Raw genomic sequence first — 17,785 nt, 5'->3', positions numbered from 1 at the left:
TTTAAATGGTTTCAGAACAAAGGGATTCACCTTTACAGAATAGGAGGGGACAGAACAAGGTCATAAGGTGGTGTTTGGTATCCAGCTGTAGGGTATTTTAAGGGTAACATTCCGGTGTTGGTTTGAGGAAGATCGCATGTTCCTGCGGATAGTTATGTGCCGAAGCAGAATATAGATATGAACTGTATTACTGTACATTATGTATGCGGCGGGAATCCAGAGGAGACCACCCACAAGAGCAGTTAGAACAGACATCGCCCACCAATTCAAACCGACCTATGACCTCTCATGTACTGTAAAAGTGCATTCCTGTGTCCAATGGACAAAGGGATTACAGTATCCATTGTATTGCTTTTGGAAGAATTGTATAAATAAAGCCTGCTGCAGCCTGGTCTGGCACAAGACTCACAACGTTATCTATTAGATTACGGAGGACCGGACCGGGAAGCGCACGCGAATATACTCACGTATGTACCATTGACTGTAGCCATTTTCTGTTATATTGTCTTATATTGTATTGTATATATTGTAACCCCCTTTCAGCAATATTACGCTGTGGTGTCGGAACCCAGTGATTTAACTACAAATCGGTGTTGTGTCTTCCTTTCCCCGCTATGGTTTAAAGGTGTATTAGTAACGCATTGCATTGCTGTATAAGGTTTAAAGCGTATTCATTGGGTGTGTACGCGCTGCGGTTGCATTGTACCGTCAGCGCGGTGTTTGTACACAGAGTCCGTACCTCGTACGGGACTCTGTACGCTATTAGCGTAAAAAGTACGTAGCGTGTGTACCAAGTATAGCGGCCGCAGCGGCTAAAGGTTTAAAGTGTGTTTAGAGTATATAGAAGGTATAGCTTTTCGTTCCTATATATAAATCGACATTATCAGTACTTTCTAGTTTGGATGTATTATCATTTATCAAGTGACGTTATTTTACTTTATCTTACTTTTTAAGTAATACATCTTTGGCAGAATCAATGTGTCTCATAACAAGGTTTTGGAAGATGGAAAGCTCTATTGACTCCTGGCGACTGTGAAATTCATCTGTATCAACAAGACGTAATTTCCTAAGGAGAAAAAACATAAAACATGATAAACACTGACCATATCAATATATGTACAATAACATATTACACTGCACACAGAAGGGATTATGATACAAACAAATTACATACATGATTAAACATTTTAAAGATGGTCCTGTCAAATTAAGTTTAAATTTAAGCGGAGTGGGGTACACTAAATACATGAGGTAGTTGATTCCTTCCTGTCCACAAAAATGGCAAAATTATAAATTCTCTGGATCAACCTCCTAATTACATGACCTCTAATTGCAGCTGAAGAAATAAATTCATGCAATACAGACATTAAATTCAGCGTTACATCCAATTAGTGAATTTACTCTCATTACCTCATGTGGTAAGGAATACTGAACCTAATTCAGCATGGATCGATATTCAGAGAAATCGCAAGTCGGGCGATTATCAGACGACCGCGCATGCATAGAGTTTGCATTGCACACGTGTGAGGGGTAATAGTGACAGAAAATGCGTACAGATCGCAATTGCAATTGAGCCGCTGTTTGACTAACAGGAAGCCAGTGTTTCTGGCAGGAAACCTGCCGTTTTCTGGGTGTGTCAGAAAAAATGCAGGTGTGCCCAGACGTTTTTTGGGGCGGGTCTCTGATGTCCGTGCAGACCACTTCCAGGCCGTCTCATTCGCAGATTAGTTGCAGCCTCAGCCCTACTTACATTTGCTCAGACAGCAAAAAATATTCGATGTTCTGGAAATTGCGAATAGATCTACGAATGGATAGTGATCTGTGATGCATTTGCAAACTTGCGTGGGCGCTTTGTCTTCCTGTCAGGGTGGCGCCTTTCTACTCAGAGACAACTGCAATTTCTCAGACTAAAGATCCATGCTGAATTAGGCCCATAGTAAGGAATTTCACAGTTCAGCCTTATACAGTTAGGGACCCCATGGTATCATGATGGTGAAATAATTCTAATTCCTTTCATAACTAATGTGCCATAGACCTGTTGGTTTTGTATGGAAGTTTTAGTAAACACACTTTTTCACTGACCATAGATATTTTGAAGTATTGGGTGGTGACCTCTAAGCTGCCCCTTTTCAAAGTACTCAAACCTACTGTTTTCTAACCTCTTTTAGTTTACTATTTCTGTTTACTTTATTAAGGGGTTTCCAGTCTCTGAACCCTTTCCAGGGTGTATAATTACTAAATACCCCTTTTCCGCTGCCGCAATAACCTGGGATATTGATGGGTCTACCCGGGACATGGCTCAGTGTAAAAATAGGATTTTAATTACCTGCCGGTAAATCCTTTTCTCGTAGTCCGTAGAGGATGCCGGGGTCCATTGTAGTACCATGGGGTATAGACTGTTCCGCAGGAGCCTTCGGTACTTTAAGACTTTTTAACAGTGTGAACTGGCTCCTCCCTCTATGCCTCTCCTCCAGACCTCAGTATAGGAACTGTGCCCGAGGAGACGGACATTTACGAGAGAGGAATTACTATTAAACTTGTGGCGAGATTCACACCAGCTCACACCATACACAAAAAACATGTCGGCTAAGATGGCCTTAACATAACTCATGCTAACCAGCATGCATAACGCAACAGCAACAGCTGTTAACATCTGAACACATGAAACTGTGCAAAAAAGAGAAAACGTATTCAGCAGGAAAAAATTAGCACTGGGCGGGCGCCCAGCATCCTCTACGGACTACGAGAAAAGGATTTACCGGCAGATAATTAAAATCCTATTTTCTCTTATGTCCTAGAGGATGCTGGGGTCCATTTTAGTACCATCGGGATGTACCAAAGCTCCCAGTACAGGTGGGAAAGTGCTAATGTTCCTGCAGAACTGACTGACCAAATTTAAGGTCGTCAGCAGCATGGTGTCAAACTTATAAAACTTAGCAAACGTGTTTGCACCTGACCAGGTAGATGCTCGGCAAATTTGCAATGCCGAGACACCCCAGGCAGCCGTCCAGGACGAACCCACTTTCCTTGTAGAGTGGGCTTTTACCGAAGTCGGTAACGGCAATCCTGCCGTGGAATGAGCGTGCTGAATGGTACCCCTGATCCAGCGCGCAATAGTCTGCTTAGAAGCAGGACACCCAATCTTGTTGGGGTCATAAAGGACAAACAAAAATTCTGTTTTCCTTATCCAAGCCGTTCTTGCAACATAAGTCCTCAACGCTCTGACGACACCCAAGGACTTTGAAACGGCTGAGGTGTCAAAAGCCACTGGCATCACAAGTGGTTGGTTGATATGAAAAGAGGACACAACCTTCGGAAGAAAGTGCTGACGAGTTCTCAGTTCAGCCCTATCTTCATGAAATATTAAGTAAGGACTCTTGTGTGACAGAGCTCCTAACTCAGACACTCGTCTGCCTGAAGCCAAGGCCAACAGCATGACCACTTTCCAAGTGAGAAACTTTACCTCCACCTTTTGCAGAGGCTCAAACCAGTCCGATTTAAGGACCACATTCAGATCCCATGGCGCCGCAGGAGGCACAAAGGGAGGTTGGATGCGCAGAACCCCCTTCACGGACGTCTGGACCTCAGGAAGGGAAGCCAACTGTTTCTGAAAGAAAACGGACAAGGCCGAAATTTGGACCTTGTTAGACCCTGGATCGATCCAGCATCCACACCCGCCTGTAGAAATAGGAGAAGACGTCCTAATTGAAACTCCACCGCAGGAGATTTCTTGGATTCACACCAAGATACATATTTTCTCCAAATCCGATGGTAATGTTTGGGCGTTAACCCTTTCCTGGCCAGAATAAGTGTGGGAATGACTTCATTGGGAATACCCTTATGGGCTAGGTTCTGGCGCTCAACAGCCATGCCGTCAAACGCAGGTAAGTCCTGATAAACTAACGGCCCCTGCTGAAGCAGGTCCTCGCGAAGAGGAAGAGGCAGAGGATCTTCCAGTAATAACTCTTGAAGATCTGGATACCAAGCCCTCCTTGGCCAGTCTGGAGCAATGAGGATTGCTCGAACTCCTGTTCTTCTGATGAGCTTGAGAACTTTTGGAATAAGTGGAAGTGGAGGGAATAGATACACTGACTGAAACACCCACTGGGTCACCAGTGCATCTACTGCTATTGCTTGTGGGTCTCTCGACGTGGAACAATATTTCTGAAGCTTCTTGTTGAGGCGTGATGCCATCATATCCACTTGAGGAAAGCCCCAATGACTTGCCACCTCCTTAAAGACTTCTGGGTGGAGGCCCCATTCTCCTGGATGGAGATCGTGTCTGCTGAGGAAGTCTGCTTCCCAGTTGTCCACTCCCAGAATGAAAATTGCCGACAGAGCTTTTGCATGCCTTTCTGCCCAGAGGAGTATCTTTGTCACCTCTGCCATTGCCGCTCTGCTTTTCGTTCCGCCTTGACGGTTTATGTAAGCTACTGCCGTCACATTGTCTGACTGGATCTGTATGGGACGACCTTGAAGAAGGTGTGCCACTTGATGAAGACTGTTGTACACAGCTCTCAATTCCAGAATGTTTATGTGAAGGAGAGTTTCTTGACTTGACCATCTTCCTTGGAAGCTTTCGCCTTGCGTGACTGCTCCCCATCCTCGGAGACTTGCATCTGTGGTCACCAGGATCCAGGCCTGAATCCCGAACCTGTGTCCCTCCAGGAGGTGAGAAATTTGTAGCCACCACAGGAGCGAAATTCTGGCTTTCGCTGACAAGATTATCCTTTGATGCATGTAGAGATGCGACCCTGACCACTTGTCCAGTAGGTCACACTGGAAGACCCTGGCATGGAATCGGCCATATTGTAGGGCCTCGTAAGCTGCTACTATTTTCCCCAGCAGGCGAATGCACTGATGAACTGATACTCTTCGTGTTCTCAAAATTTGTTTGACCATGCTCTGTATCTCCTGTGCCTTGTCCACCGGTAGAAATACTCTCTGTACCTCGGTGTCCAGTATCATTCCCAAAAATGATAATCTCATCATCGGTTCCAACTGAGATTTTGTAAAGATGATGATCCAACCGTGTTGTTGAAGCACCGACAGGGATAATTCTATGTTCTGAAGTAGCTTGTCCCTGGATCCGCTATTATGAGGAGATCGTTCAAGTATGGAATTATGTTGACTCTTTGCTTGCGAAGGAGAACCATCATCTCCGCCATCACCTTGGTGAATATTCTCGGAGCCGTGGAGAGCCCGAACGGTAATGCTTGGAATTGGTAGTGGCTATTCTGAACCGCAAACCTCAGGTATGTTTGATGTGGCGGGTAAATGGGGACATGCAAGTAAGCATCCTTGATGTCCACTGACATCAGAAATTCCTTTTCTTCCAAGTTGGAGATCACCGCTCTCAGGGACTCCATCTTGAATTTGAACCTTTTCAAATAAAGATTCAGAGATTTTAGGTTTAAAATCGGTCTGATCGAGCCATCTGGCTTCGGCACCACAAACAGGCTTGAATAAAAGCCCTGGTTCTTCTGTTCGGCAGGAACCAAGGAAAGTACTTTGTCTTGACATAATTTGTGTATTGCGTTCAGGACATTTGCGCTGTCCTGAACAGAAACTGGCAAGGCTGATTTGAAAAATCGGTATGGGGGAAGGTCTTGAAATTCCAACCTGTAACCTTGGGATACTATCTGTAATATCCAAGGATCCAGATCTGAGCGAACCCAGACCTGGCTGAAAAATAGTAGACGTGCCCCCACCTGATCGTACTCCTGCAGAGGAGCCCCAGCGTCATGCTGTGGCTTTGCAGAAGTAGTAGCTGACTTCTGCTCCTGGGAGCCTGATGGTGTTGTAGGTTTTCTACCTCTTCTTCTCCCTTTTCCTGTAAAAAAAGGGGTACTCTTAGCCTTTATGTACTTGTTGGGCCGAAAGGACTGCATAGTATGAGAATTATATACTTTTTTTAGCTGGTGCAGCTGCCAACGGCAGAAATGCTGACTTGCCAGATGTAGTAGTTGATATCATGGCATCCAGCTTTTCAACAAAGAGGGCCTCACCATTGTAGGGGAGCGCCTCAATATTTCTTTTGGATTCTGCGTCAGCATTCCATTGGCGGATCCATAGTGCCCTGCGGGCTGAAATCGCCATAGCAGAGGCCCTTGAGCCCAGTAAGCCAACGTCCTTCATAGCCTCAACTAAGTAACCTGCAGAATCTTTGATATGACCTAGAATTAGAAGCATATCATCTTTATCGACCGTGTCAATATTAACAATCAAGTTGTCTGCCCACTTTTCCACTGCGTTACCAACCCACGCAGAAGCAATTGTGGGCCTGCGTAATGTACTCGTAGCAATATAGATGGACTTTAGAGTCGTCTCTAATTTGCGGTCAGCAGGTTCTTTTAATGAAGCTGACCCTGGGGCAGGTAAAATGATTTTCTTCGACAACCTAGAAACCGAGGTGTCTACCATTGGGGGTGACTCCCACTTACGCCTGTCCTCCTCAGGGAAAGGGTACGCTACCCGCAACCTCCTAGGAATAGCAAACTTCTTTTCCGGGTTAACCCAGGATTCCTCAAAGAATGCATTTAAGTCCTTAGACGGAGGAAAAGTCACCACCTGTTTTTTATTTAATTTAAAATAATCTTTTTCCTCAGGTGCAGGTGTTGTGTCAGTAATTTCTAACACCTCTTTTATAGCGACTATCATACATTGAATGCTCTTAACCAGTTTGGGGTCTACCCCCCTCAAATCCCCAGTGTCGACCTCAGTGTTGGAATCTGTGTCGGTGTCTCTTTGCATAATTTGAGCCAGAGACCTTTTCTGGGAACTGGAGGGGTCCCGGGTGGATGACGTGGAGGAATCGGCAAACAGTGCATCCTCCACAGACTGTCTCCAACACTTTGCTGTTCAGACTCTGAGAATTTCTTTGCCTGTTTAGCCATATTACTCTGCAACTTTCTCACCCACACCGGCTCAGAACACTCTTGTGCCTCCAAAATGGGTTCCTCCGGGGAAGAACTTTCTCTAGACAAGGTACACGCATGTACAGTCACACCACTCACACACAGGGGAGCTATTGGGGACAGATCTACCTAATGTCCGTCAGAGGGACACAGAGGGAATTGCCAGCCAACACCACGCGCCCTTTATGTATTACATACAATAATTATATATACATATATACAACCACAGCGCTTTTATCCAATATGAAGTCCGCAGACCTCCAGCTATGTGCTCCCCTCCCCTTCTATAACACCCTGGTACTTGTATCAGCGATGTTTGAGGAGAAGCAGCGTTCAGGATCAGTGCTCCGGCGTCTCTGTGAGGAGAAAATGGCGCCAATTGAGTGTTACTAGCAAATCTGAGGAGAAGCCCCGCCCCCTGTAATGGCGCGGTTCAGCCTTAGTAAATACAATATTTATACTGCCAGTGGTATGTACACCAGCGGCTCCCATGTGTGTACTGTTATGCCAGTGAGAGTAAGGATTTTTACATCTCCCCCCCCCCCCCCCCCCCCACGCGCTCTGCACCCTGTGCTGAGAAACATGTTTGTGCGCAGCGTCCCGTGCTGCGCTGGTACCTTTATGCCGCCATGATGACTGGAGAACCCCTCTCTGCAGGTCTCCGGTGAATACTCACCAGCCTTCTGACTTCTGGCTCTGTTAGGGGGTGGCGGCAGTGCTGTGGGAGTGAGCAGCAGCCAGGCAAGGGCTGTGTTCAGTACCATTCAGGAGCTAATGGTGTCCTGTCAGCGGAAGCAGAGCCATTGAACTAATGGAGAAGTTGGTTCCTACTTTCCCCCCTAGGTCCCACGAAGCAGGGAAGCTGTTGCCAGCAGCTTCCCTGTAAAATATAAAAACTAACAAAGTCTTTTCCAGCAGAACTCTGTAGAGCTCCACTGGTGTGCATCCAGTCTCCCGGGCACATTTCTAAACTGAGGTTTGGAGGAGGGGCATAGAGGGAGGAGTCAGTTCACACTGTTAAAAAGTCTTAAAGTGCCGAAGGCTCCTGCGGAACCGTCTATAGCCCATGGTACTAAAATGGACCCCAGCATCCTCTAGGACGTAAGAGAAAGGGTCTTTGAAAAATAAACCAGGCCCAGTCACTGGGGAATCCTACCAGGGCTGGACCTGGGTAAGGGCGCAGTCCAAATGGCGCGAGCCAGGTTTTTCTTAAAAGCTGCTGATTAGCTGTGCATGCAGAGGGAGTGTCTGTGAGTGACATGCAGGGCAGACATTGGTTCGGTGTAAGCGGGGATGACCCGGGAATAACCTGGGTCCAAGGTGCAGTATAAATGGGGTCTGACTCAGGTCTGACCTGGGTTGGAAACTTATCCGGAAACCCGATTTGCACCTGGATTTTTGGTGGTAAAGTGGAAACAGTGATGGCTTTGCAGTTCAGGCCTTGGATTTAAAAGGGATTTGGAAAGCCATCACTTAGCAATATAACCCCCATCTTACATTGTGTAGCCAAAAATAAAATCATGTCGAACAGTAGCCGATTTTCCAGCCAATTGCTATTCTCATATCTTCTGTATTGTGTGTCTATTAAGGCCCCCACACATTACTGCGATTTCTCCTATGGGAGAAATTGCAGCTAATGCCCCTTGAGCCCCCTGGGACATGCCCGGGAGCCAGGATCGCATGCGCTCCTTTTGCATGTGACATATCGCATGCGATACCATTCCCTACTGCCAGAGCCCGCCCCGAGTCGTTAGTCAGACTTTAAGTACGTCCGATCTCCGACTCCAATCGGATGCGAACGTAACTGCGCATCGGATCAGATGTCAAACACATCCGATTTGGCCACTTTTCACCTGATTTCTCGGCCCGTTGGAATCAGGTGAAAAGTGGCCATATCGGACAAGTGTATGGCCAGCTTTAGACTAAAAGCTCATTTGGGCTGAGATGTCTTTCAATTCTGTTTATATTATTATTATTATTTTATTAACAGTTTCTTATATAGCGCAGCAAATTCCATTGTGCTTTAAAATTGGAAACAATTTGTAAAACAAAACTGGGTAATATAACAAACAGACAGAGGTATGAAGGCCCTGCTGACAAACTACAATTTATAGGGAAACAGGCATTGATACACAAGGGTAGGTGTTAGTCATTCCATAATGGTCCACCAGATTGCAAAGGTTCTTGGTGGGCTGTATGGTATGGTCACACAGCAATGTTGGCCTGGGGTCAGGAGGATGGGAATGTGAAAAAAAGAGAAAATGTGAGGATATGAGTGGACTGTACAGTGCGTATGCAATTGGATAAGAAAGTTTATGAAGGTTATGGGTGTCTGTTTGATGTCATTGTATGTAATTTGTTTGTCATGCCATGATGTGATATATCCTAAATATACATTGCTAAGTAATGTGGTAGCAATTTATAAAAGAAACAATAATAATAATAATAATAATAATAATAATAAAAAGCCTAATTAGTGACTTACATAATTATAATACTACATCTGCATTGCATACATTTAGTGCCCCTTCTATACCCCCCAGGCTGTTATTCACCTTGCTGCTCTGTACTGGGTGCTGCTTTCTGTAAATTAGCATTTTAAAGTATTTTTCCCATCTCTATTTGATTGAACTGTATTCAATTCAAATATTTAACAGTCACTAGCATGTGCTGGGTGCACATCCTACAGTCATCTGTCATTCAGAGACCTGTCTGCCATTTTCTCTAAATCTTTCTGTTACAAGTTACTATACTGTTTTGTGTTAATAACGCTATAAAGATTGGTGTCATCATTTAATATGGAGATATTGCTTTCCATGTCATTGTCATTTACTAGGTTCTCAATAAAAAGATTTAAAGGAACAGGTCAATACTGAGCCCTGTGGTTCCATTTTAAACTACCTTTTGTCTTCTATCCTTATACATACCTCCCAACATGAACCTCTCCAGGAGGGACAGAATGCTCTGCTCCCGGACTTTTCTCTTCATTTCTGATTGCCATCACCTGTGCTGAAACACCTTTCTTATCCTTTAACTTGTTCAAAACAGGTGACGACTACCATACATTAAGAGAAAAGTCCAGAAGCAGAGCAGGGCATTGTGTCCCTCCTGGAGAGGGTCATGTTGGGAGGTATGCTTATATATCAGATCTCAACATATGCATGCTTTTCTGCTAGAAAAGAGTATTTTTAGCTTATGAACCAGACTGTTATATGAAATACTATTAAATACCATCCATTAACTCTAAATAAATTGCATTATTTGCACAAACAAAAAATACCCTAGTGCAGAGGTTCTTAATCGCAGTCCTCAAGGCACCCCAGCAATCCAGGTTTTAAGTTTATCCATGATTGGCCACAGGTGACTCAATTAGCATCTTAGTCAATTTGATTTAACAATCTGTGCTGACCCATGGATATACCTAAAACCTGGAGTGTTGGGGTGCCTTGAGGACCACTTTTGAGATACTCTGCCTTACTGCACTACGGTTTATGGGAAGCATAATAGCAAAATAGCATAGACCATAAAAGTCTGCTGGATTTAATGCACTCCTAAGCAATAGGGGTAATGGCATACCTCCCAACATGAACCTCTCCAGGAGGGACAGAATGCTCTGCTCCTGGACTTGGCTCTTAATTTATGATTGCTCTCACCTGTGGTGAAACACCTTTCTTATTCATTAACCTGTTGAAAACAGGTGCCGGCAATCTTCAATTAAGAGAAAAGTCCAGAAACAGAGCATTTTGTCCCTCCTGGAGAGGGTCATGTTGGGAGGTATGTAATGGGATATTAGTTTTTGTTTTGCCAACTACATTGTGGACAATGCATTATCTAGTAAGGTAATATGATAACATTTCAGACTAACAGATTTTTCTCCATGTTACCCCCATAACAATGCCACTGACTACCTTAGGGCTTCATGCCTAAACAACCCCAGAACATGAGTTCATTTAAAATAAAAAAAATTAATGTAAACACTGAGCCCATGGTGAAATATTTTAAATATTTATATTATATGGATAACACACTCCCTTGTTGGCAGTGCTATTTTTCTGGTAAAATAGGTTCAGGAACTACGGGTCTCTGGGTGGAGCTATTAAAAAAGTTATAGATAGATGATAGATCGTTTTTAGAAAAGAAAGCACTCAAAATGAACTTTATAGTAAAACTATAGACAGTTTATAGATAAGAAAGCACTCAAAATGGAATTATCTTATGGAAAATACATTTTGGCCCAGGACAGGTTTAGGAACCCAGTTCCTGATTGTGAAGATATGAGGCAGAGGGTAAAACTGTATTTATGGCATTTGATTCTTTGCAGCGATTGATGTACTTTTTAGCCCCCAGTTACCTTGTCTCTCTGGCTTGTGTCGCAATTACCCCATGTGCGTGTTTATTCGTTAGCCTATATATTCTGAACTATAGTCTTACTCAGGTAAATACGGGTGTGCTGTGTCCTGGCACATAGTGTTGTCATGTTATGTTATTTTAGGAGGATGACATTCTGTGTATGAGGTTACAAGTTATCACTGATATGTCTATTGAGTCCATCTATTATCCTTATATGGTCGCACAGGAAATAAACATGAGGGACAGGTAATCTCTCTCTGAAGATGCTCCTCTACAGGGGACAATCAGGACTTAAACCAATTTCCCTATCATTGTTCCTTCTGTTTACTTTCCTCTGTTAAACCCTGGGAGGAGGGAGATTCCTTAAATGAGAACCCACCAATCAGGAACCTGTGTATCCTCCCCAGGTGAGCATGGCATCATGGGCATTTGGGAGGTTTTAAAAGAGGTTGCACAGGTCAGCTCCTCATGTTAATCGCAGGACTTTGGCTAGTGGGTGATTCTCTGCCAGGGTACCTTGTGGAACGCATCACCAGTGCTGTGTGGACTTCTATGTACTTACTACTGCATGGACTATAAATATTCTCCTGTGGACTAATCTGCTATCACTGTTGTGTGGACTCAGTGATAGTTCTGCTGTATGGACCTGTTGATCTGTAACTTCTGTGTGGAATTGCTGTGGACCTAAATCCTCTACTGGGACTTACTATCTGGACTGCTACCTGCATATTGTTTCTGGGCTATATTTACTTCTGTTTCCTGTGAATTATATACTTCTGTGTGCTGTGAGAAATAAACCATCACTTTGGTTTCATCTGCTCTGTGTCTGAGTGATTAGAAGAACCCCTGTCTTCACACTGATGAAGTCATATTTAATGAGAGGTTCAGGAACTGAGTTCCTGCTGGTTCCTGCTGAAAAATAGCACTGCTTGTGAGTGAGTGAAAGGGGAAGAAGACAGAGAGATTCCTAGAAAGAGGCCTTGTGAGAGTTGAGAGAGAGAGAGAGAGAGAGGCGTAGAGTGTTAAAGCAGCGTGTATGCAGACTTTGTGACAAGGACAGCTTAGAGCAAAGCTGAATATGATCTATTAGACCACTGGAGGTAGCCTTTCACATAGGCCTGAAGCTCTGTGCTCCCAATCTAACTTCTCTCCTTTGTTGCAAAAACAGATCACAGACTGAACGATAGCTCTAACTTCTGCATCGCATGAGCTCGAAGCACTGTGCAGCACAACTAATCAGAGGAGGAAAGAGTACAATGAGTCCTGCAAAATGAGCTCTCCCTTCCTTCCACTGCTGTGAATGTATTTTTAGATACAAAGGGAAGATGTGTGTGGCATGTGAGGGACATGTGATCTAAGTAGCAAGTGAGGAGCAAGTGGTGAGTGGCATATGAAGAACATGTGGTGTGAACTGAACAGCATATGAAGTGAATGTGTTGAAGTTTGAAGGGCATGTGGGGTGGTCCAAATGGCATAGGAAGGGCATGTGAGAGACATTTGAGTAGTGAAGCAGAGTTTAGGAGGGGGTTTGATGGTGGAAAAATGTTTTCGCCATGTGAGATTCTTGGTGCATATTTCAGAGAAAATGGGAGGTCGGTGTGACACAGGGTGGAATTCTGGAGAAAATGGGGGTTATGTGGGGCTTCTGTAACGTGACTTCTATGCATTGTACAGCACATCCAATCAGAGTAGAGAGTTCAGTCAAGTCTGCACAACAGTCTCTATTTTATTTAAAGACTCCACAAGATAAACCCTCTTTGGAGAGTCTAGCAATGGCCGGACAAGGGACACTATAGAACAGAAACTGTTCCGTGGGGACCCATTGCCATAATATCCACCAGCTGAATTCTCTAAGGAAATAAAGACCGTAAAAAAAAGAAAATGTGGGTAGCAACATAGGATGCATCAGCCCCATGGATTTTTCCTACACCAGTGAAGTGGTGACTATGGGGTAATAAAATGGTTAAAACAATTTAAAAGCTTAGTCGTACTTTAAACATGAATTTACCACTTGCCTACAGTAGATCTCAAAAGAGGTCATCTTCTGTCTGCAAGGCTTGCAATCCACTGGTTAAAAATAAAACTATATAAGCAACGAAAAGGACTGTTCCTGGAAGGGTCCCAATGAGAATGGTAGACTTGGAGCTTGTCATTCTAATAACCAGAGTGGCTTAGATCTGATTGGTTAGAAGCAGCTAAAGCCACGTGGGGTTTAGCCGTAATGGAGTACACTGCCCATTAATTCATAATTAGAGCAACAAAGTACATAACCAATCAAAAAATAAGAATTTACTCACCGGTAATTCTATTTCTCGTAGTCCGTAGTGGATGCTGGGTACTCCGTAAGGACCATGGGGAATAGACAGGCTCCGCAGGAGACTGGGCCCTCTAAAAGAAAGATTAGGTACTATCTGGTGTGCACTGGCTCCTCCCTCTATGCCCCTCCTCCAGACCTCAGTTAGGGAAACAGTGCCCGGAAGAGCTGACACTACAAGGAAAGGATTTGGAATCCAGGGTAAGACTCATACCAGCCACACCAATCACACCGTACAACTTGTGACAACTATACCCAGTTAACAGTATGAACAACAACTGAGCCTCACTGAACAGATGGCTCATAACAATAACCCTTTAGTTAACCAATAACTATATACAAGTATTGCAGAAAATCCGCACTTGGGACGGGCTCCCAGCATCCACTACGGACTACGAGAAATAGAATTACCGGTGAGTAAATTCTTATTTTCTCTGACGTCCTAGTGGATGCTGGGTACTCCGTAAGGACCATGGGGATTATACCAAAGCTCCCAAACGGGCGGGAGAGTGCGGATGACTCTGCAGCACCGAATGAGCAAACTCAAGGTCCTCCTCGGCCAGGGTATCAAACTTGTAGAATTTTGCAAATGTGTTTGACCCCGACCAGGTAGCAGCTCGGCAAAGTTGTAAAGCCGAGACCCCTAGGGCAGCCGCCCAAGAAGAGCCCACCTTCCTCGTGGAATGGGCTTTTACTGATTTAGGATGCGGCAGTCCAGCCGCAGAATGAGCCTACTGAATCGTGCCACAGATCCAGCGAGCAATAGTCTGCTTGGAAGCAGGAGCACCCAGCTTGTTGGGTGCATGCAGGATAAACAGCGAGTCAGTTTTTCTGACCCTAGCCGTCCTGGAAACATAGATTTTCAGGGCCCGGACTACGTCCAGCAACTTGGAATCCTCCAAGTCCCGAGTAGCCGCAGGCACCACAATAGGTTGGTTCAAATGAAAAGCTGATACCACCTTAGGGAGAAATTGGGGACGAGTCCTCAATTCTGCCCTGTCCATATGGAAGATCAGATAGGGGCTTTTGCATGACAAAGCCGCCAATTCTGATACACGCCTAGCCGAAGCCAAGGCCAAAAGCATGACCACTTTCCACGTGAGATATTTTAACTCCACGATCTGAAGTGGCTCAAACCAATGTGCGTTTAGGAAATCCAACACAACGTTGAGATCCCAAGGTGCCACTGGGGGCACAAAAGGGGGCTGAATATGCAGCACTCCCTTGACAAACGTCTGAACTTCAGGCAGTGAAGCCAGTTCTTTTTGAAAGAAAATAGACAGGGCCGAAATCTGGACTTTAATGGATCCCAATTTTAGGCCCATAGTCACTCCTGACTGTAGGAAGTGCAGAAATCGACCCAGCTGAAATTCTTCTGTAGGGGCCTTCATAGCCTCACACCAAGCAACATATTTTCGCCATATGCGGTGATAATGTTTTGCTGTCACATCCTTCCTAGCTTTTATCAGCGTAGGAATGACTTCAACCGGAATGCCCTTTTCCATCAGGATCCGGCGTTCAACCGCCATGCCGTCAAACGCAGCCGCGGTAAGTCTTGGAACAGACAGGGCCCCTGCTGTAACAGGTCCTGTCTGAGAGGCAGAGGCCAAGGGTCCTCTGAGATCATTTCTTGTAGTTCCGGGTACCAAGTCCTTCTTGGCCAATCCGGAACGATGAGTATAGTTCTTACTCCTCTCTTTCTTATTATCCTCAGTACCTTTGGTATGAGAGGAAGAGGAGGGAACACATAAACCGACTGGTACACCCACGGTGACACTAGAGCGTCCACAGCTATCGCCTGAGGGTCCCTTGACCTGGCGCAATATCTTTTTAGCTTTTTGTTGAGGCGGGACGCCATCATGTCCACCTGTGGCCTTTCCCAATGATTCATAATCAGCTGGAAGACTTCTGGATGAAGTCCCCACTCTCCCGGGTGGAGGTCGTGTCTGCTGAGGGAGTTTGCTTCCCAGTTGTCCACTCCCGGAATGAACACTGCTGACAGTGCTATCACGTGATTTTCCGCCCATCGGAGAATCCTTGTGGCTTCTGCCATCGCCATCCTGCTTCTTGTGCCGCCCTGTCGGTTTACATGGGCGACCGCCGTGATGTTGTCTGACTGAATCAGTACCGGCTGGTTTTGAAGCAGGGGTTTTGCCTGACTTAGGGCATTGTAAATGGCCCTTAGTTCCAGAATATTTATGTGTAGGGAAGCCTCCTGACTCGACCATAGTCCCTGGAAGTTTCTTCCCTGAGTGACTGCCCCCCAACCTCGGAGGCTTGCATCCGTGGTCACCAGGACCCAGTCCTGTATGCCGAATCTGCGGCCTTCGAGAAGATGAGCACTCTGCAGCCACCACAGCAGAGACACCCTGGCCCTCGGGGACAGGGTGATCAGCCGATGCATCTGAAGATGCGATCCGGACCACTTGTCCAACAGATCCCACTGAAAGATCCTTGCATGGAACCTGCCGAATGGAATTGCCTCGTAAGAAGCTACCATCTTTCCCAGGACTCGCGTGCAGTGATGCACCGACACCTGTTGTGGTTTTAGGAGGTCTCTGACCAGAGATGACAACTCCTTGGCCTTCTCCTCCGGGAGAAACACCATCTTCTGTTCTGTGTCCAGAATCATACCCAGGAACAGCAGACGTGTCGTAGGAACCAGCTGCGACTTTGGGATATTCAGAATCCAGCCGTGCTGTTGTAGCACTTCCTGAGATAGTGCTACTCCGACCAACAACTGCTCCCTGGACCTCGCCTTTATAAGGAGATCGTCCAAGTACGAGATAATTATAACTCCCTTCTTCCGAAGGAGTATCATCATTTCGGCCATTACTTTGGTAAATACCCTCGGTGCCGTGGACAGACCAAACGGCAACGTCTGGAATTGGTAATGGCAGTCCTGTACCACAAAACGGAGGTACACCTGGTGAGGTGGGTAAATGGGGACATGTAGGTAAGCATCCTTGATGTCCAGTGATACCATGTAATCCCCCTCTTCCAGGCTTGCAATAACCGCCCTGAGCGATTCCATTTTGAACTTGAACTTCCTTATATAAGTGTTCTCCATGTGCCTTTTAGAATCAGCATCACCTGTCCACTGCCGAGTCCATAATACTCTCCTGGCAGAAATGGACATTGCATTAATTCTAGATGCCAGCAGGCAAATGTCCCTCTGTGCATCTCTCATATATAAGACTACGTCTTTAATATGCTCTATGGTTAGCAATATAGTGTCCCTGTCAAGGGAATCAATGTTATCAGACAGGGAATCAGACCACGCTGCTGCAGCACTACACATCCATGCTGAAGCAATAGCAGGTCTCAGTATAGTACCTGAGTGTGTATACACAGACTTCAGGATAGCCTCCTGCTTTCTGTCTGCAGGTTCCTTTAAGGCGGCCGTATCCTGAGAAGGCAGTGCCACCTTTTTTGATAAGCGTGTGAGCGCCTTGTCCACCTTAGGGGATGTCTCCCAGCGTAACCTATCCGTTGGCGGGAAAGGGTATGCCATTAGTAACCGCTTAGAAATTACTAGTTTCTTATCTGGGGAACCCCACGCTTCTTCACACAATTCATTTAATTCATCAGATGGGGGAAAAGTCACTGGCTGCTTTTTCTCCCCAAACATAATACCCTTTTTTGTGGTAACCGGGTTAATGTCAGAAATGTGCAACACATTTTTCATTGCCGTAATCATGCATCGGATGGCCCTAGTGGACTGTATATTCGTCTCATCCTCGTCGACACTGGAGTCAGACTCCGTGTCGACATCTGTGTCTGCCATCTGAGGCAGCGGGCGTTTTTGAGCCCCTGACGGCCTTTGAGATGCCTGGACAGGCGCGGGCTGAGATGCCGGCTGTCTCAAAGCTGCGTCATCGAACCTTTTATGTAAGGAGTTGACACTGTCGGTTAAAACCTTCCACATATCCATCCACTCAGGTGTCGGCCCCGCAGAGGGCGACATCACACTTATCGGCACCTGCTCCGCCTCCACGTAAGCGTCCTCATCAAACATGTCGACACAGCCGTACCGACACACCGCACACACACACACAGGGAATGCTCTGACTGAGGACAGGACCCCACAAAGTCCTTTGGGGAGACAGAGAGAGAGTATGCCAGCACACACCACAGCGCTATATAAACAGGGATTTACACTAACAAAAGTGAATTTTCCCTATAGCTGCTTAATATACTCAGT

At 45.5% G+C, this 17,785-nt stretch overlaps 1 protein-coding gene across 1 annotated transcript in view; it reads right to left on the bottom strand.

Moving 5' to 3' along the window:
- DNAH7 (dynein axonemal heavy chain 7) overlaps positions 1 to 17,785 on the bottom strand; it is a 1,092,938-nt gene that overhangs the window by 814,900 nt on the left and 260,253 nt on the right. The window contains exon 9 of the mRNA XM_063934143.1: positions 947 to 1,066. Coding sequence (XP_063790213.1) covers positions 947 to 1,066 — 120 coding nt within the window. The remainder of the gene's footprint in view (positions 1 to 946; positions 1,067 to 17,785) is intronic.

This window comes from Pseudophryne corroboree, chromosome 7 (genome assembly GCF_028390025.1).
Source record: "Pseudophryne corroboree isolate aPseCor3 chromosome 7, aPseCor3.hap2, whole genome shotgun sequence".
Classification (NCBI taxonomy): domain Eukaryota; kingdom Metazoa; phylum Chordata; class Amphibia; order Anura; family Myobatrachidae; genus Pseudophryne; species Pseudophryne corroboree.
Note: the sequence above shows the minus strand (reverse complement) of the source record. Positions and strands in the feature narration are given on the sequence as shown.